Here is a 21,392-nt window from a genome sequence, read left to right as displayed (position 1 = left end):
TGGTCTGATCTGAATGTTTGTGTCCCTTTAAAATTCATATGTTGAAATTCTAACCCCCAAGTGTATTTGTAGGTGGAGAATTCAGGGTGTTGTTAGGTCAGCAGGGTGGATCAATCATCAGTGCAATTAGTACCCTCATAAAGGAGACCCCTGAGGCTTTCCTGGGGGCTCAGAAGATAAAGAATCTGACTGCAATACAGAATACCCGAGTTTGATCTCTGGATCAGGAAGATCCCCTGGAGGAGGAAATGGCTACCCACTTTAGTATCCTTGCCTGGAGAATCCCATGGACAGAGGAGTCTGGCAGGCTACAGTCCAGGGGGTTGCAAAGAGTCGGAACTAACTGAGTGACTAACAAAGGTGATCTCTAGCCCCTTCTACCACATGAGGATTCAAGGAGAAGTCCATTATCAAAACGGAACCATCACTTAATGGTGCTGCCACTCTTACCTTAGACTTATGGCTTCCACAATCATGAGAGAGAGATTTTGGTATTTTATATAAGCTACCCAGCCTGTGCTACTTTGTTAAAGCAACATAAAGAGACTAAAGCCCATATTTTATATGAAATGAATCTAGAAACATATTTACATGGTTCCATAAAAAAATGAAAATTTATGTCTACTCTAAGAACAGTTTTCATTTAAAATAAAAATTTTATCCTTTTAAAATTTATATTATTTTCTAAATATGTATAACTTCATATGGTTGAAAAATACAAAAAGTTATACCTTCATAATAATAAGACTTGAAGACTTTATAAATGAGAACATGTTTCTTGTGTTAAACAGTTTATTTTAATTTTCAGAAATGTATAAAGAGTCAGATTCATAAAATATAGCAGAAATTGTTTTCACACTTTACATATATGCACACACATAGGTGACTCAATTCAACTTTCTCTCAATTTTTTATTGAATAGTTATTCATGTCATAGGGTTTCCCTTGTGGCTCAGCTGGTAAAGAATCCACCTGCAATGTGGGAGACCTGGGTTAAATCCCAGGTGATTTCCCAGGGTTGGGAAGATGTACTGGAGAAGGGAAAGGCTCCCCACTCCATTATTCTGGCCTGGAGAATTCCATGGACTGTATAGTCCATGGGGTCACAAAGAGTTGGATATGACTGAGTGACTTTTAAAAAAAATTTATTTATCCTAATTGGAGGCTAATTACTTTAAAATATTGTATTGGTTTTGCCAGACATTGACATGAATCCGCCCCGGGTGTACATGTGTTACCCGTCTTGAACCACCTTCCACCTCCCTCCCCATACCATCCCTCTGGGTCATCCCAGTGCACCAGCCCCGAGCATCTTGTATCATGCATCCAACCTGGATGGGTGATTCCTTTCACATGTGATAATATACATGTTTCAATGCCATTCTCCCAAGTCATCCCACCCTCCCGCTCTCCCACAGAGTCCAAAAGACTGTATCTCTTTTGCTGACTTTTACCTCATTTCATTCACATCAAAGGTTACTGAGCATCTGTGGTACAAAGTGTCATTTTAAAATAGATCAATTCATCCAGTAGTTTGAGAGTGAGTGCTACTAATCTGGATTCATGACTCCCCTAAGAATAATTTTACAGGTTTTATATAGATTTAAACTGTGCCAGTCTATAATAGACTTCTGAATTGTTGCTAAAGAAGAAAACAGGAAAATGAAATCACTGGAGATGTGTTCAGTTCAGTTCAGTCGCTCAGTCGTGTCCGACTCTTTGCGACCCCATGAATCACAGCACACCAGGCCTCGCTGTCCATCACCAACTCCCGGAGTTCACTCAAACTCATGTCCATCGAGTCGGTGACTCCATCCAGCCATCTCATTCTCTGTCGTCCCCTTCTCCTCCTGCCCTCAATCCCTCCCAACATCAGAGTCTTTTCCAGTGAGACAACTCTTCGCATGAGGTGGCCAGAGTATCAGAGTTTCAGCTTTAGCATCAGTCCTTCCAATGAACACCCAGGATTGATCTCCTTTAGAATGGACTGGTTGGATCTCCTTGCAGTCCAAGGGACTCTCAAGAGTCTTCTCCAACACCACAGTTCAAAAGCATCAATTCTTCGGCGATCAGCTTTCTTCACAGTCCAACTCTCACATCCATTCATGACCACGGGAAAAACCATAGCCTTGACTAGACGGAGCTTTGCTGGCAAAGTAATGTCTCTGCTTTTTAATATGTTATCTAGGTTGGTCATAACTTTCCTTCCAAGGAGTAAGTGTTTTTTAATTTCATGCTGCATTCAGCATCTGCAGTGATTTTGTGTTAGTTGAGCATTTTATAAAAGAATTCCTATAAAATATTTTCCATTAAAGGTCATGTCTGCTGCTGCTGCTGCTAAGTCGCTTCAATTATGTCCAACTCTTTGCGACCCCACAGACGGCAGCCCACCAGGCTCCCCCGTCCCTGGGATTCTCTAGCCAAGAACACTGGAGTGGGTTGCCATTTCCTTCTCCAAAGCATGAAAGTGAAAACTGAAAGTGAAGTCGCTTAGTCGTGTCCAACTCAGCGACCCATGGACTGCAGCCCACCAGGCTCCTCCATCCATGGGATTTTCCAGGCAAGAGTACTGGAGTGGGGTGCCATTGTTGTTGCTGTTAAGTTGCTTCAGTTGTGTCCGACTCTGTGTGACCCCACAGACGGAAGCCCACCAGGCTCCCCCTTCCCTGGGATTTTCCAGGCAAGAACACTGGAGTGGGTTGCCATTTCCTTCTCTAATGGGGTGCCATTGCGTTCTCCAAAAGGTCATGTCAATGTATGGCAAAACCAATACAATATTATAATTAGCCTCCAATTAAAATAAAAAAAAATATAAAAAGAGAGGTCAAATTATCATAATATTTGAGAGATCATCTGGGTTTAAACCCATAAGCACCACTGCAAGTGACTGGGTCTCCTGGACATTTCTTTTTATAACTAAAAATCTGCAGAAAGATGGTCTCTCCATTTTCAATAAAGAATCAGTTTTTAGTCTAAGAAAAGAAAAAAAATAACTAGTTACATTGTATTTAGATGTATTTTCAGAATCAGAGATAAGTAAAGAAAAGGGAATATTATAGTCTTATAAACTTCTGTATTTGGAATCAAATATTAGGTTGTATTTTCAATCACATCAGGCCAATGCTTCACAACTTTAAGCAAAGCAAAGCCTCTTGAAAGTAGTGACAGTAATTGTTATCCTGGTTTTCCTAGCAAAAATAAACAAAAGTTACAAGAAAATAGTAGCAAACATCTCCCATAAATTCTAAAGCCAAATAATTACTCGAGTTCATGCTGGGAGGGATTGCGGGCAGGAGGAGAAGGGGATGACCGAGAATGAGATGGCTGGATGGCATCACCGACTCGATGGACGTGAGTCTGAGTGAACTCCGGGAGTTGGTGATGGACAGGGAGGCCTGGCGTGCTGTGATTCATGGGGTCGCAAAGAGTCGGACACGACTGAGCGACTGAACTGAACTGAACTGAAAGCTAATATTTGCTGGAATAATGAGCATTATTCCAATAGTTTGACTTTATTCATATCTAGAAATAAGATAATTCATATAAATTTTCTCTTAGGTACCCTTCAATTTCATCTATTATTCTATGAAGTTTACTACTAGTAGTTAGAGTCCCCATTAACTATTAACTCACCATTTCAATCCAGTAGCTTCAAAAGTCAATGTTTAGTTTTATGTCCAAGTGAAAAAATCTTTCATATCCTCTATAAGATAACATTGAATAATCTACAAACTTATTTTACTTGCTTTCCACAATGGTCAGGACATGTTTTTTCCTCTTCCTCCCTATCCCCTCATACCCAAGTCCTGCTTCCTTTCTGTCTTTCTCTCTTTGCCCTGTCCCTCTCTGTCATATGTACAACTTTCTGTTATTATCTTTGAAAGAAAAATCAAACCTAGTCAGTTACTTTCCTGTTTATCATTTAAAACTCCCTTTTGGTTATTTATGTGTTCTAAATGTACACACTAAGCTATATATTCATACATCTTTGGTGATCTGGTTTTCAATGAGTATGTGTGGGAAGGGTATGTGTTTAATTAAATCTCTGCTTTCTTTGCTCCGTGAAACTTGAAACCTAGCTAATCTATTATCTTGATATTATTTCTGACATTGGTCATTAATTTTTCCCTTGAGCCTTCACTGCTGTCATTCAGAAACAACTAGTGTACAGGATTACAATTCGTCTGTATCAATAACCTCACGTATGCACATGACACCACCCTTATGGCAGAAAGTGAAGAACTATAGAGGCTCTTGATGAAAGCAAAAGAGGAGAGTGAAAAAGTTGGCTGAAAGCTCAACATTCAGAAAACTAAGATCATGGCCTCCGGTCCTATCACTTCATGGTAAATAGATGGGGAAACAATGGAAACAGTGACAGATTTTATATATTTGGGCTCCAGAATTGCTGCAGATGGTGACTGCAGCCATGAAATTAAAAGACACTTACTCTTTGGAAGGGAAGTTATGGCTAACCTAGACAGCATATTAAAAAGCAGAGACATTCCTTTGTCAACAAAGGTCCATCTAGTCAAGGCTATGGTTTTTCCAATAGTCATATATGGATGTGAGAATTGGACTATAAAGAAAGCTGAGCGCCGAAGAATTAATGCTTTTGAACTGTGGTGTTGGATAAGACTTTTCAGAGTCCCTGCTGCACTCAGTATGCCACCAAATTTGGAAAACTCAGCAGTGGCCACAGGACTGGAAAAGGTCAGTCTTCATTCCAATCCCAAAGAAAGGCAATGTCAAAGAATGCTCAAACTACCACACAATTGCACTCATCTCACACGCTAGTAAAGTCATGCTCAAAATTCTCCAAGCCAGGCTTCAGCAATATGTGAACCGTGAACTCCCAGATGTTCAAGCAGGTTTTAGAGAAGGCAGAGGCACCAGAGATCAAATTGCCAACATCCACTGGATCATGGAGAAAGCAAGAGAGTTCCAGAAAAATATCTATTTCTGCTTCATTGACTATGCCAAAGCCTTTGACTGTGTGGATCACAATAAACTGTGGAACATTCTGAAAGAGATGGGAATACCAGACCACCTGATCTGCCTCTTGAGAAACCTGTATGCAGGTCAGGAAGCAACAGTCAGAACTGTACATGGAACAGACTGGTTCCAAATAGGAAAAGGAGTACGTCAAGGTTGTATATTGTCACCTTGCTTATTTAACTTATATGCAGAGAACATCATGAGGAATGCTGGGCTGGAAGAAGCACAAGCTGGAATCAAGATTGCTGGGAGAAATATCAATAACCTCAGATATGCAGGTGACACTACCCTTATGGCAGAAAGTGAAGAGGAACTCAAAAGCCTCTTGATGAAAGTGAAAGAGGAGAGTGAAAAGGTTGGCTTGAAGCTCAACATTCAGAAAACAAAGATCATGGCATCTGGTCCCATCACTTCATGCGAAATAGATGGAAAAACAGTGGAAACAGTGTCAGACTTTATTTTTTTGGGCTCCGAAATCACTGCAGATGCTGATTGCAGCCATGAAATTAAAAAACACTTACTCTTTGGAAGGAAAGTTATGACCAACCTAGATAGCATATTAAAAAGCAGAGACATTACTTTGCCAACCAAGGTCCATCTAGTCAAGGCTATGGTTTTTCCCGTGGTCATGTATGGATGTGAGAGTTGGAATGTGAAGAAAGCTGATCACCGAAGAATTGATGCTTTTGAACTGTGGTGCTGGAGAAGACTCTTGAGAGTCCCTTGGACTTCAAGGAGATCCAACCAGTCCATTCTAAAGGAGATCAATCCTGGGTGTTCATTGGAAGGACTGATGCTAAAGCTGAAGCTCCAATACTTTGGCCACCTCATGCGACGAGTTGACTCACTGGAAAAGACTCTGATGCTAGGAAAGGTTGGGGGTGGGAGGAGTAGGGGATGACCGAGAATGAGATGGCTTGATGGCATCACCGACTCTGTGAACATGAGTTTGAGTGAACTCCGGGAGTTGGTGATGGACAGCGAGGCCTGGCGTGCTGTGATTCATGGGGTCGCGGAGAGTCGGACACGACTGAGCGACTGAACTGAACTGAACTGGGACTGCAAGGAGATCCAACCCGTCCATTGTAAAGGAAATCAGTCCTAACTGTTCATTGGAAGGACTGATGTTGAAGCTGAAACTCTAATACTTTGGCCACCTGATGCAAAGAGCTAACTCATTTGAAAAGACCCTGATGCTGGAAAAGATTGAAGGCAGGAGGAGAAGGGGACGACAGAGGATGAGATGGTTGGATGGCATCACGGACATGAATTTGAGTAAACTCTGGGAGCTGATGATGGACAGGGAGGCCTGGCATGCTGCAGTCCATGGGGTTGCAGAGTCGGATACAACTGAGCGACTGAACTGTTTGATGTGTTTCCTAGTGCTTTAAGCCCAGAAAAATCTTTTTCTTCTCTGTTTAGGATCTTGAATACTATTATCAATATAATTACTAACTACATGGCAGATGTCTTTCCTTAAGACATGAATTAGTTAATTTTATTATTAGCCTAAACGCTATTTAATTGATATTTAAGAAGGAAATGGCAACCCATTCCAGTGTTCTTGCCTGGAGAATCCCAGGGACGGCAGAGCCTGGTGGCTGCCATCTATGGGGTTGCACAGAGTCAGACACGACTGAAGCGAAGCAGGAAATTAATCATAAATTATTAAAATATTATAAATTAATGCTTTTAAATTCATTAATCTAAATAACTCTCCTTGGTTCATAAAAGCAAACTGAGAAATAATTTTGACTTTATTTTGTTTGGTTGTGTTATTTTCCTAGGAGCCTCATAAAGTGATTCATAAATATGCAGACACTAGGCAACATATATATTACTCATTTTACTTTTTATCACGTTTAGGAAGTTACGCTCCAAAAGAACTACCTCAGTTTTTAAATTTTTACAGACCAAAGTCTGAAGGGAACGTATGGATATTAAGAGTATGGGATAATGACGGAAGATTAAGTTGGATCAGGCAGAATTTACTGATGTGGGCTCAGTAAGCACTTAAAGTTGCAGCCTGGGGAGTCAGAAAGGACCCGGAGCTGTAACAACAGGCACAGCAAGCAGGGTATTCAGGTCACGGAGGCTCGTTTTTTTGGCTCTGACTTGATAACTGGTTGCACTACCTGCTGATAAGCACGCTTGCTGAGTTGTATCACTGCCTACTGTCAAGTGTTTGCTTTGAGTTGCACAGTTTTAAGTTGCATTTGTTCATTTCTCTCATGCTTCTGTCTGGGTTTCACCAATTTAAGTTAGAAGCTTCAATCTTTGGCATTTAAGGGCAAGAGGATGGAGCTGGGGCTCTGCGTCACAGGTCTCAAGACATCTCTGTGTGTTTCCAAAAAAGGGAATGGCTGACACTAAGTTCAGTGAAAGATCCTTATCCCATGACCATTGGTTGTGTGTCTAAAGCAGGCATCAAACTCCATTGCAAAGAGTGTTCAGGGAAAATGCTGACATCCTGGGTACCATAGAGGGAGATTATGTGGTTACTTGTGTGGAAGAAGAGTAGTTGCCATGTTGAGATCCACACTCCTGAAAACAGCTCCCTGGGGCCCTACAAAATGCTTATGCTGCTGCCTGTACCTCTGCAGCAACAAAGATGCTGACACTCAGTCATAAGGAGAAGTATCCATAGGGCGCTGCGGCTAAGTTAAGCCTCAAAGAATATTCATATTCTTATGTAAAGAATCTATATAAAATGGTAATATTGATCCAAGTATATTAAAGCTTATAAATTACTGCTCTTAATGAAACCTGTAATGACTCAGATGAACCTTATAATCTTACATTCAGTTCTTATTTTGTAAACTCCACCAGTCATGCACCAAGAAGCTGTGAGTGAAGGCTTAATTTATTTCCTGTGGCAGGGCAAAGTGAAAGAATGATGTCCATGCAGTTTAAGGCACTGAGTGAACAGGGCTATGTAGTTAAATAAAACAGATTGGATGCATTTAAATAGTTTCTTGTTACTAGGTGTGCCAGTGAGACTTTTTTCTTTTATTGAAGGATAATTGTTTTACAGAATTTTGTTGTTTTCTGTCAAACAACATAAATCAGACATAGGTACACAAACATCCCCTCCTTTTCGAACCTCCCTCCCATCTCCCACCCCATCCCACCCCTCTAGGTTGATATAGAGCCCCTGTTTGAGTTTCCTGAGTCATACAGCAAATTCCTGTTGGCTATCTATTTTACACATGTCTCCATGTTACTCTTTCTATACATCTTACCCTCTCCTCCCCTCTCCCCATGTCCATAACTATATACTCTATGTCTGTTTCTCCATTGTTGCCCTGTAAATAAATTCTTCAGTACCATTTTTCTAGATTCTGTATATATGCATTAGAATATGAAATTTATCTTTGTCTTTCTGACTCACTTCACTCTGTATTATAGGTTCGAGGTTCATCTACCTCATCAGAATTGACTGAAATGCGTTCCTTTTTATGACAGAGTAATATTCCATTGTGTATATGTACCATGGTTCTTTATCCATTCACCTGTCAATGGACATATAGGTTGCTTCCATGTTCTAGCACTGGAAATAGTGCTGTAATGAACAATGGGATATATGTGTCTTTTTCAATTTTGGTTTCCTTAGGATATTTGCCTAGGAGTGGGATTGCTTGGTCATATGGTGGCTTTATTCCTAGTTTTTAAAGGAATCTCCATACCATCTTCCATAGTGGCTGTATCAATTTACATTCCCACCAACAGTGCAAGAGTGTTTCCTTTTCTCCACACCCTCTCCAGCATTTATTGTTTGTAGACTTTTGGATGATGGCCATTCTGACTGCTGTGAGGTGATATCTCATTGTAGTTTAGATCTGCATTTCTCTAATAATAAGCAAAGTTGAGCATCTTTTCAAGTGTTTGCTAGTCATCTGTACAGTGAGATGCTTAAGTTAAATAATGAAAGTAAGAAATGCTTTCCTAGGGTTGACAATAAACAAGACAGGAATTAGTAGAGCTAGGAAATATTAGAAAAAGGAATAATAAAATAAAGTATTCAAGAGTAAAATTTTATAAGAGAAAAGTGAAAGAAAATTATAGATTAGCTCAGACTCATGGTGTGTGTATGTGTATGAATTAAAATACATTTCAGGTTAGTGAATATATCTACATTTGAAAATATTATAAGGCATTTATCCAAATCACTGGAATACTTACTATTATTTTATTTATAAATTTAAGCATATTTACGCAAACATCTTCTGACGCAGTGTCATCCACTAAAAAATAATGCCGCAGTGAGAAATGATGAGAAAAGATCTATGTTAGTCCATGTACTGTGCCATATAGAATTATTTTCCATTAACTGTGAGCAATTCACTTAAAAAATTTCTGATTTTTTCTAATTAATGAAGGGCTAATAACTTTCTGACTTAATTTCCACTCTGCTACATGTGGAGAACAGCCCAAATTCACAGCTAGTAAAAGCAGGAGCCAACTTTAAACATAGGTTATGTGGTTCCAAGTCCAGCACTTATTTGTTGAGGAAAAATAATTGGATAACTGATTCTTCTAGGAACAGAGACAGAAGGAATGTAAAGAATGGGTGAAATACAGAAGAGTCTGAAATCCAGCAATAAGAAAATGACTTGGTATGGCAGACATCAAAAATCCACTATATATAATAGGTTCTAGGTTCATCCACCTAATTAGAACTGACTCAAATGAATTCATTTGTATGGCTGAGTACTATTCCATTGTGTATATATACCACAACTTCTTTATCCATTCATCTGTGATGGACATCTGGATTGCTTCCATGTTCTAGCTATTGTAAATGGTGTTGCAGTGAAAAATGGGATACATGTGTCTCTTTCAATTTTGGTTTCCTCAGGGACTGGGACTACTGGGTCATGTGGTTTTATTCCTAGTTTTTTGAGGAATCTCCATAACGTCTTCCATAGTGGCTTTACCAATTTACATTCCCACCACCACCATATTCTAACATATATATACAGAATCTAGAAAAGTGGTACTGAAAAATTTAATTACATGGCAACAGTGGAGAAACAGACACAGAGAACAGACTTACGGACGTGGGGAGAACGGAGGAGAGGGTGAGACGTGTGGAGAGAGTAACATGGAAACTTACATCACCACGTGTAAAAGAGATAGCCAATGGGAATTTGCTGTGCGACTCAGGAAACTCAAACAGGGGCTCTGTATCAACCTGTAGGGGTGGGATGGGGTGGGAGATGGGAGGGAGTTTCAAAAGGGAGGGGATATATGTATACCTATGGCTGATTCATGCTGAGGTTTGACAGAAAACAGTAAAATTCTGTAAAGCAATTATCCTTCAATAAAAAATAAATTAATTTAAAAAACCCACTATATATGCATCATGCAAAGAAAACGAACATTTATTTGTATGTATTATGCAAGATCTTGAAGAAAGAGAATTCGGATACAGCATATCCACCAATAAGTCATTAAATCCAAGAATAGGCATGCAAAGCTTGCATCTGCTTTCTGAGAAATCTTTCTTGGATGTTTGCTGACTCATTCCAAGCCCCTAGGCTCAGGAAATGCCTAATTCTGGGAGATAAGGCGGAGAAGATATGGCAGATAATGAGTTTGTTCTTCTTCTTTAGTAATTAGAACAGTGAGGTCATAAAACACAAATGTGCCCTCCATCAACCTCAGAGTAATCACTGAAACCTAAAGATTCAATGAATTCTCCAAGGTCATGTGCAGAAAAAGAGGAAAGACTATGCACATAGTTTTGACAAATGCCTGGTTTTGGTTTCAAGTGTCAGTTCCCATGTTGATTCTCAAACAAAGCACTTTGAGATCTCAAAGCAGATGGTGGAAAAGAGAGAAGTGGCCAGAAATTGGCAGAGACTCCTTCAGTGAAATCCAATGATTTAAAAAAAAAAAAAGGCTCTGGTGTCAGAATGTGATTAAGTTCAAATATAGGTCTGCTGCTTCCTAAGTTTTTATTTTATCAAGTTAAGTGACTCAGCTTCTGCTCATTTACAAATGGGAATAACATCATCTGCCATATTAGCTTGCTGTGTGGAATAAAAAAATGTTCAGCATTGGGCAGAGATCAAGATTAACACTCTTGGGGGGACAATCTGCAGTGATGTTTAGCCCACACTTAAATCATGGTGTACTTCCTGGAATTCAAAGACAAAGGCATGTCCTAGGATAGGAGGTAAGTCCCTGCCTCTGCTTGAGGTCCTGAGTTATAGAGCCAATCTCAGGACAGGAGATTAGAGACAGACTTTCAGATGGAAGATCACAGTATCAGTATCTAAAACGAGGTGGTATTGGGACTTCCTAGGTGGTCCAGAGGTTGAGATTTCGTCTTCCAATGCAAGGAATGTGGCTTCAATTCCTGGTCCGGGAGCTAAGATCTCACATGCCTTAGGGCCAAAAAAGCAAAACATAAAATGGAAGCAATATTGTAACAAATTCAATAAAGACTTAAAATAAATTTATAAATAAAATGAGTTGTTATAGGCAGAAACTGAACAAAACAAAGAAGAGGAAAAGAAATAAACCAGGATAAACGAGAGTTATTTATAAAATGAAAACTGACGAGAGCATTTTAAGATGTAAGAAACAATGAACCCAGTTAAAGCTTCTATAATGTTTAAACATATACAACTAATTTAAAATGCCAGTGATTTTGGCTAAAAGAGACTTTTAGTAAGAACAGAATCAATCAAAGAGTGAGGAAAACGGAGACATGGATAAGGAATATCATATTTGAACTCTTCTGAGAGTTTAACAACAAGAATGAAATCAGAAAAACAGAATAAAAGGGGAATGTTTCTTGAGGTTGGAGGAAACCGGAACATATTTGAGGGTTGAGAGAGAACAACAACAACAAAAATTTGGAAAGCACAGAAAATGTAGAAGAAAAAAAATGGAATTGCAAGGATAAATATATTTTAATATCTAAAATGTAGTTAGAGCTTTTTCTTCATAAAACGATTTTGAGGAGATACTTATATTGGAAAACGTCAGCAAACTAGAGGGAAGAAGCTTAGTTTACATAGGGAATTAACTGGAGGATTTTAAGACCTAGAATAGTAACTATGAGAAAGAAAGCAATTACAGGAAGAAAGTTACAAGTCAACTTCCAATTGGCTACAAAAATTCAGAAATGAGCCAAACCTTTGACTTTCTGAATCTATAATGGTAAGTTAGAGAAGAAAGGAGATAGTAAAGCTTGACATCTGAATTAAAAGTGAGGAACATATGAATTGACATGGAAAACTACAACACAGCCAAAAATCTACATTCAAAAAATTAACTTGACTTTTAAACATGAAGTAATACAATTTTTAGCCAAATGCAAACTCCTTTTAGGGACATGGTGTGACCACTAACTAGTGTTTCTACCACTGTGGACCAGGTCTGGATTCACACTTGAGAATGCCTTTAGAAGAGGCAAGATGAAACAATTTGGCTTGTGACATGTTCTTAAAATACTTCCTGAAATAATGTCTGCCAGTGCATTATAAATAAAAGGAAAACTTGTCAATCAGATCAAGTTAAATACTGGTACAAATGAAAAATTTTAGAAATATATGCTTAAACTCATTAGTAACTTTTCAAAGCATTACAAAACATATTCTAAAAAATAAACCATAAAAACTCTAAGATAAGCTCCCCAAATCTTGTCTTTGCCAGTGCTGTATTCTGCATTAAACTAGTATTTCAATTTGCATCACCTGCAGGCAGCCATGGTAGCTGGAACTACTGAGCAACTTCATGATAAACAAATGTTACCATTGTCTATGTATCATCATGTGAAAAATGTCAGAAAGCAGCTAAAACATTTTTACAGCCCAAAGAGAAGCTTCTTTAGTACATATTTTGTAAATTCCAAAGGAATCAATACATAGAAAAACAAAATTAGAATATTTAAGAATATAACAGAGCTAGAGCTTATTAAACCTTAAATAAATAATGTAGAGTGCTCAGAATAATTTAATAAACATTTGCATTTATTACATGGCTTCAAATTGTAGAGAAAACACCAGTCGTTCTGTCAAAATTTCTGGAATTATGATAATACAGAACTCCAACAACTCAAAAATAGACTCATATTTTTGGTTGGTAATTTTGACACAGAAGTTTTACACTTGTGATATTATTCTAAAGTAGGCTGAATTGTATCACTGCTTTGACATTCAAAATGCAATTTTTAAAGTTGAAAATACTTATATTTGTAATAGTTTCTTTAATTCTATTAATGTTTGGGAGTTTGTGTTAAGTACTAGGGCCACAATGACAATTATTTAACATGATCTAAATGAAGAAAATGGAAAATAAAATAAAAAATGCAAATCACATAAAGATAAATCAAGGTTTCAGGAATATGAATGTATAAGAAGGAATCCATCTCAGGTCCTATTGTTCCCATAACTGTTCCAAAAATAAAATAAAAAATGCAAATCACATAAAGATAAATCAAGGTTTCAGGAATATGAATGTATAAGAAGGAATCCATCTCAGGTCCTATTGTTCCCATAACTGTTCCAAAAATAAAATAAAAAATGCAAATCACATAAAGATAAATCAAGGTTTCAGGAATATGAATGTATAAGAAGGAATCCATCTCAGGTCCTATTGTTCCCATAACTGTTCCAAAGGGGTCCAGACCACTTTACGAAGCAAACTAAAGGTATGTTTTATGTCAAGACCCCCATTCCTTCTCAGTCCCAGCTGACTGCATAGAAGGTGGCACGTCCCTTGAGGACAGATAATCTACATCCAGTAAGTGACTAACTGGTAATGATACCACACAGTAAAATGTACGATTGGATTAATACATAAACATAATTTGAAGACACATAGGTAATATTGATTTGCAATCATATTAAGGAAATACAGATACAGTAACTTGAAGATAACATATTAAACCTTTTCAGCTTGTTTTTTTTTTAAATCTGAAATACTGAGTTTAACCTTTAATATTGTTTTCTTTTAATGACTCATTATGTTAGACCATTTGAAGAAAGTCAGACAAACAAAATACTTACTTGTGATGCTATTTCTCGACACTGACACAAAGGGAGGGAAAAGAAACACACAAAACACAGTTTAAACAATGAGTAAACAATACATACACAAAACAATTAGCAACAGGACAATATATGACAGATACCACATAACATTTATGATCTAATTATGTGTTTGATTACTTATGATAGCACTTTTGAATAAAATTAGGTAAAGAATAAGCTAATATTTTAAAAACTCGCCAGAAAGTTGTTAGGTTTTTTCTAAAATCATCTTTCTATGATTTGATGAAAAGTTAATGTGGTATTAGTAGAAAATAAAAAAAATTGATAAGAGTAAATGAAAGGATTATATTCATGAGAGGAAACTGACATCATTATTGTTATTCAATAATCATTATCGGTATTAATAGTTGTACTGTTTTTTAAATTTTTAGATACTATAATAAGATTATTTTTCACTCCTACGTATACATTCAAGTAAATGCATAGAAGTATTCTGAATTTTCAAATATGTTATAAAGGTTAAAACTGATCTGCCCAGTCAATATATAAGCCCTCAACATTTAGGGGTTATAAAAATCATGTTATCTTGTTCTTCAGTTCTATGGGATAACAAGATTTCCATCCTTTAAAAGGCTGAAGTGAAATTTTCAATTATAATTGTTGTTGTAATATAATTCAAGTCTAACCCACTATTTAGGATTGTCACTATCGTTACAAATATTAAAAAACACATTAAAAATATAGGCTTCTTGGAACTGTTTGTCTCCAGATTCTGAACACTTGGCCCAGTGAAATAACACTGAGCAGAAAATGGGAGAGAATGAGCAGCTCCAGTTTCAAAACTATTTGATTTTAAGCCTTACTAAAATATTTATATTAATGTAATTTGGAGGTTTCTCTGGTGGTTAAAATGGCAAAGAATCTGCCTGCAATGCAGGAGACCCGGTTTCAATCCCTGGGTTGGGAAGATCCCCTGGAGAAGGGAATGGCTACCCGCTCCAGTATTGTGGCCTGGAGAATCCCATGGACAGAGGAGCCTGGTGGGCTACAGTCCATGTGTCACAAAGAGTCAGACACGAATGAGCCTGATTTTATAAAATGAGATTTTATTGAGTACCACTTTTTTGGTACTTTAGCATCTTGCAAAACTATAAAGCCAGATAATGTTCATCATGTTTTCTATATCTTAAATATTTCAAAATATTAAATCTCATATAAGGAAACATATAATATACTCACTCTGTTAACAATGATCAGGAAAAGCAAATCTTTCTATAGACGAATTTACATCATTTTGTGTATCAAACTACAATTATTATATAACTCAAAAGTTTTATTTTTGCCTTATTTGCCAGAAAAATAAAAGTAGAATTAATTCCTTTTCAACTATAGCAGTCAGGTCATTTTAGATGTAAAGTAACATTAATTTCTTGCCCTTACTAATATATTTTACTGCAAAAATACTTGAAGTTTATTGTAATCTTTAAATTGCCTCTTTTTTTCTGTAATAGGTAGTATATAAAATTTAAACAAAAATATGTGTTCCAAAAGATGAACTGAACTCAGTATAGGAAGACAGCGGATATTATCTTCATTTAACCTAGTACCCTTTTATTTTTTCCAAGGATGTGTGCTTTTAATATAAGCTGGAGGTCTGGGGATTTGTAAATATTTTGCTGATTTGTGATGGGAACAACTGACTGAGATGTAATGTTACATGCTCCTTGATGACAGTACGGATATTCAATTGTCTTTTCCCTGTCTGCACTGTTAACAGCATACAAAAAAGACTCTTAATGATACAAAATGACAAACATGAATATGAACTTGGCCAATGGAAGAATTAACTATTTTCAAGTTTACAAAATCCATATTACAAGATAAAAACAGGATAGTATTCTGCTACGTGGAAATCTTCTTTGTCTTTATCAAGCTTGAGTAAGATGTGGTTAATTGCTTAGGTGTGAAAGCACGTTTTTATCTCTTAAACGTTAATCAAATAATATTGTTTGGATGCACTATTTTTAAACTCTGAGGCGTATCTGCCAAGCTGTCTGACACATTTCACTGTCTGGTGTGTTTCTCCCATCAGTCATTCCTGATTGTCTCCAATTTGGTCCTTCTCTTTGCGGTGTGAACCACGGGGACCACAGCCAATTACAAACTCAGATTCAGCTGCAGAAATGGCAATAAAACATCTTTTAGCACCTCTGAAGCTGCAGCAAAACCAGCAAAGAGCATCTCAGAAAAATGGAACTATTTTCTTCTGACCTCAATATCACTTACTTAAATGTCAAACTATAAATTGTGACAGGAAAATAAAAATCTACTCCATTATCCTTACGGTTCCTATAAAGTTCTTTTCCACACAAAGATTCATTGATTTTAATAACAAGCTGATGTAATGATTACATGACTATTAAAATGCATGCAATAGATCTAAGTCTCATAGTTGAGGTTCTGTTTCACATAAGACCAAAGAAAGAAATGGTTAAACAAAATTTTGAATAACTTTGAGGTATCTGAAGAAGAGAAATATTTCAAGAATGTAAACCATAATTTATAATCACACAGTGTGACCAAATTAAAATATGGATATGTTTTGAGTCGTATTCAGGCACTGTAAATTCTGTTCCACTTTTAATAGGCTCTAGTTTGCTATTATGATTATTGAGCCAGGGTCTGGCACTGCTCCTGGGGTTCTTTCCTTGGCTCCAAAGTAGTTCTCAACCTAGAGTTTGAAAAAAATGTGAGTTTCATGCTCCCTAACTTACCTCTGTTTCTTTCTTTCCAAATGCTAATATACTGGAGTTTCAGTTCAGTTCCGTTCAGTCACTCAGTTGTGTCTGACTCTTTGTGACCCCATGAATCACAGCACGCCAGGCCTCCCTGTCCATCACCAACTCCCGGAGTTCACTCAAACTCATGTCCACAGAGTCGGTGATGCCATCCAGCCATCTCATTCTCTGTCGTCCCCTTCTCCTCCTGCCCCCAATCCGTCCTAGCATCAGAGTCTTTTCCAGTGAGTCAACTCTTCGCATGAGGTGGCCAAAGTATTGGAGTTTCAGCTTCAGCATCAGTCCTTCCATTGAACACCCAGGACTGATCTCCTTTAAGATCAAATTAAAAACTAGACTGCTTGCCCTGAGAATTTTTCTTATGTGTCAAAAGGTTACTTAGAATTAATTTACTTCCTGAAAACCTACAAAAAGCATTCAGACTCCAAACTCTAGAATATCACTTTCGCCAAAAATACTTTATGAAATTCCTGACATAATTTAATGGCCAATATTTCAGAAATAATTTTCCAGGTTTAGGAATTTCAGTTTTCAATCACATTAAACATTAAGACAGGAATATGTGGATATTTCCAAACCTCAGATGTAGCAAGCTTTTGAGATTCCGTCCTGTAGATCCCAATGGGAACATCCCCAGTAGATGAACATAACTTCTGATAAAGTCTGGCATAAGTCCTAATCCATAAGTCATCCTCCGTGATCTTCATCTGTAATATAATTGGATTATTTACATACCAAATTTTTAAGAAATAAAAAGCCCAATGGTTATTTTTCATTCCTTAAAAGTAGATTTCATTGATATTTTAAAATCTCAAAGCAACATTTCTTAAGTGCTCACCCATATATTGAAGTTATTTATTGCATTCCATCTAAACCTTATCCCTCAGGTTAACTCAAACTTAAGAAACCCACTGCTCAATTTGTGGCAGCATGGCATTGCGTTAGTTCCATCTCAGTGGGCGACATCCCTGGTAATTGACTGGGAATTGTTGGAAACCTGTACGTAAGGACTTGTTTGAATGTTGCAATAACTAGAGGGTGCTACTAGGACTTAGTGGACAGGGTCTGCTGATGGCACAAATCCTGAAGTGCAAAGGACACTCCAGGACAAAAACGAATAGTCCATCCAAAGTTCTATAGCATCCCTCCTGAGAAAGATGTGCAACAGAAGGAGCACAGGACTCCCAGAGAGGAGGCAAAAGCGCTGCTCCCTCTCTGCTAATCATGAATTTGAATTGTTAATAAGTCACTTAATGAAATACACTTGGACATAGCACACTCATTTATAAAACAGAGAGGTTAGAGAATTCCCTGGGGGTCGAGTGGTTAGGATTCCGTGCTTCCCCTACAGGAGGCCCCGGTCAGGGAACTAAGATCCCTCAAGCTGTGGGGCACGGTCAAAGATAAGAAAGGAAAAAAAAACAAGCAAACAACAACAACAAAACACACAGAAGTTAAACGACATGATCAGTGTTTTCCTTGGCAGTATGACATCCTATGTCAGAAACTGTTCATGTCAAATGCCAGCTGGGGGGGAAAAAAAAACAAAACACTTGTGAATTTTGCTCCAAATGGCTACCTGCAAGGTTATTAATTTAAATAACGTTTTCCCTAAACATTTTTTAATTCATTTAAAAAACCAGGATGCTATTCTTTGAGCACATGTTAGAAAAATAAATAAATAAATGATATAGAAGAGTCAGCCAAAGAGCATTATAGATGGATTTCAGAACCGCCTGCCAGAATTATCTTCCACTTCAGACAGTAGTAACTTACAGAGCAAAGAAACCCCGATCCTGGTGTAGTGTCCAATCCCAAAAGAAGTCTGGTAATTGAAATCATATAGTCCTTCACAAATGACTGCAACAGAAATAAAATATGTATTTATCATGTGTATGAAAAACATAGAATAGCTTAGAGTGTGAAGTGAATATCTTATCACATCTTACAGGTTATATTAAAGTTTATCATGGCATTACTGCTGCTGTTTAGTGATTAAAGTCATGCCCGACTCTTTTACAAACTGATGAACTGTAGTCAGCCAGGCTCCTCTGCCCATGGGATTTCCCAGGCAAGAATACTGGAGTGGGTTGCCACTTCCTTCTCAGGGGATGTTCCTGGCCCAGGGACTGAACCTGGATTTTCAGCACTGGCAGGCAGATTCTTTACCACTGAGCCACCAGGGAAGCACTACCACATCATTGAAAGTGAAAGTGTTAGTCACTCAGCTGTGTCTGACTCTTTGTGACCCCATGTACTATAGCCCACCAGTCTCCTCGATCCGTGGAATTCTCCAGGCAAGAATACTGGAGTGGATTGCCATTCCCTTCTCTAGGGGATCTTTCCGACCCAAGAACTGAACATGGGTCTCCTGCATTAGCAGGCAGATTCTTTGCAGTCTGAGCCACCAGGGAAGCCCACTTTAGGTGGTGGTAGTTTAGTCGCTAAGTCGAGTCTGACTCTTGCGACCCCATGGACTGTAGCCTGCCAGACTCCTCTGTTCCTGGGATTCTTCAGGCAAGAATACTGGACTGGGTTGCGGTTTCCTTCTCCAATCATTAAGCCTCCATTAAAAAAAGAAATAAAAATCCATCTTGTCAGTGTGCTAAATACACATGTACAGTTAAGCTGTCCTTAAAAAATATGGGAAATTACTATTTTCTAGGATATCCTGATATGTTTAAATTTTATGCATGGTATTGTACATGAGAAAAACAATTCTAGATTTTTAATAACAAAAAACTATGAGCTGAACAAAAGAGAATATTTTTTTAAAAGTTTGTAATGACTAAAATTTACAATGAAATATTTCAACTAGTTTTTGTGTTGTTGATTTTTGTTTAAAGCCCTATGAAAATCTTTTAACTTGATGGATGTATTTTAAAATTATCTGAATACTTGAATCAAAGAATATGAAATATTGCTGCTGTTCAGCTTCTGGGAGAGTTAAAAAAATATTAGTGTACTTGTATAAAATAAAATCCCTGTGAACTTAGCAATGATGAAATGACAATGTGAAACTCTGGCATTCAGAAACAAACCGAATGGTCTTAAAGGTTGTAAAATTTTCCTTACATGTTTCTAAAGTAGGCAACAGCTACCAGATGTTGAAAATGTCCTTGATTTGTCAGTTTATTGACATTATTTGGTATCATTTTTTAAAAATGTGCATTAGAAAGAAAGGTGTCTTTTTCTTAACCTAGTAATTTTTCTTAACTTTTATTTATAGTCTATTTATATACATAAAGGAATATGCAAATGAATTTAAATGTCATGTGAAACATTGTAGGACACTGGTGTCAAAGAATGCCTAATATCTCATAGATTATTCTGAAAAATAATTTTTTTCTTATGATGTCTTTCATAGGCACATTTAGATCATTCATTAAATACATGAAATAAAATATTGGGTTACTTCCAGAGCCAATTTAAGTTTACAGTTCCATGAGAAACACTACTTGTATCATTCGTTTGATAGAAATGAAATAAAATAGAAAATAAACACTTTAGAGAGCAACAGGAAACACTGAGTACCTGGTAAAGCAGTGTGTCCAGCATGCTGATGCTGAACACCCTCCCAGCAGCAAAAGGCAGTCGGAATATGAAGGCCAAGTTAGAACCTCGTTCTCTTTCTTTCTGTTCAGAAATTTGAAAAAGAATAATTTGTGAGCATCCTCTATCTTATGCTTTTCTGCTTAGGTAAATTCTAACAAACGTGAAGAGAGTAAATTTTGTCATGTGGTTCTTAGCTGTGAATGCACCATGACTTCACCTTTAATTGTATCGTTAATGTCCCTTTACTTTTCATAAATGTGCATGCATGCTCAGTCGTGTCTGACTCTTTTGCGACCCCCATGGACTGGAGTCCACTAGGCTCCTCTGTCCATGGGATTACCCAGGCAAGAGTACAGGAGTGGGTTTCCATTTCCTTCTCCAAGGGATCTTCCCAACCCAGGAAGCAAACCCACATCTCCTGCATTGGCAGGATTCTTTACCATTGAGCCACCTGGGAAGCCGTTTTCATAACCATGTTTTCTTAATTAAAATATCCAACAGTTAAGAAAGCTGGATCCTTTCATACATTAAACATTTATTTACCCTTTGTACATATTTCTTAACAGGATTTGAAGTGATGTTAATAAAAAGAACAAACACAATAGCATTATTTCATCAAATTTTGAAAAATCCCTGAAGCCACATAATGTACCATAATATCTGGAATATCAGCTTTTGAATATTCTCATATATGAGGACACAAAACACAGACAAGTAGGAGTGACCACAACCAATGGAGTCTAGCTTTCTGTCGTTTGAGTTTTAATTTGTCAATCTGCCTTTCAAGTTGTGCCGGCCATACCTTTCCTCTGTCAAAAAAACAGAAATGGTATGGACCTAACAGAAGCAGAAGATATTAAGAAGTGGCAAGAATACACAGAAGAACTATACAAAAAGATCTTAATGATCCAGATAACCATGATGGTGCGATCACTCACCCAGAGCCAGACTTCCTGGAATGTGAAATCAAGTGGACCTTAGGAAGCATCACTACGAGCAAAGCTAGTGGAGATGATGGAATTCCAGTTGAGCT

General features: G+C 37.5%; 1 protein-coding gene across 6 annotated transcripts in view; it reads right to left on the bottom strand.

The window, feature by feature from the left end:
* The window catches only part of KCNT2 (potassium sodium-activated channel subfamily T member 2), a 448,004-nt gene that overhangs the window by 31,638 nt on the left and 394,974 nt on the right, over positions 1-21,392 (bottom strand). For 2 of the 6 annotated variants that reach the window (XM_088845012.1, XM_088845009.1), the window contains 4 exons: positions 20,339-20,440; positions 18,581-18,664; positions 17,383-17,511; position 7,148 (listed from right to left, as the gene is read on the bottom strand). In XM_088845012.1, the coding sequence (XP_088701138.1) occupies position 7,148; positions 17,383-17,511; positions 18,581-18,664; positions 20,339-20,440 (316 nt within the window). Of the gene's footprint in view, positions 1-7,147; positions 7,149-14,021; positions 14,043-17,382; positions 17,512-18,580; positions 18,665-20,338; positions 20,441-21,392 lie in introns of all 6 variants that reach the window. The other 4 variants (XM_088845010.1, XM_088845013.1, XM_088845011.1 and 1 more) reach the window with 2 other exon arrangements.

Source organism: Moschus berezovskii, chromosome 17, assembly GCF_049115385.1.
Source record: "Moschus berezovskii isolate FMDL1 chromosome 17, NW_MosBer_1.0, whole genome shotgun sequence".
Classification (NCBI taxonomy): domain Eukaryota; kingdom Metazoa; phylum Chordata; class Mammalia; order Artiodactyla; family Moschidae; genus Moschus; species Moschus berezovskii.
The sequence above is the reverse complement of the archived record's forward strand: the minus strand, read 5'-3'. Positions and strand labels throughout refer to the sequence as shown.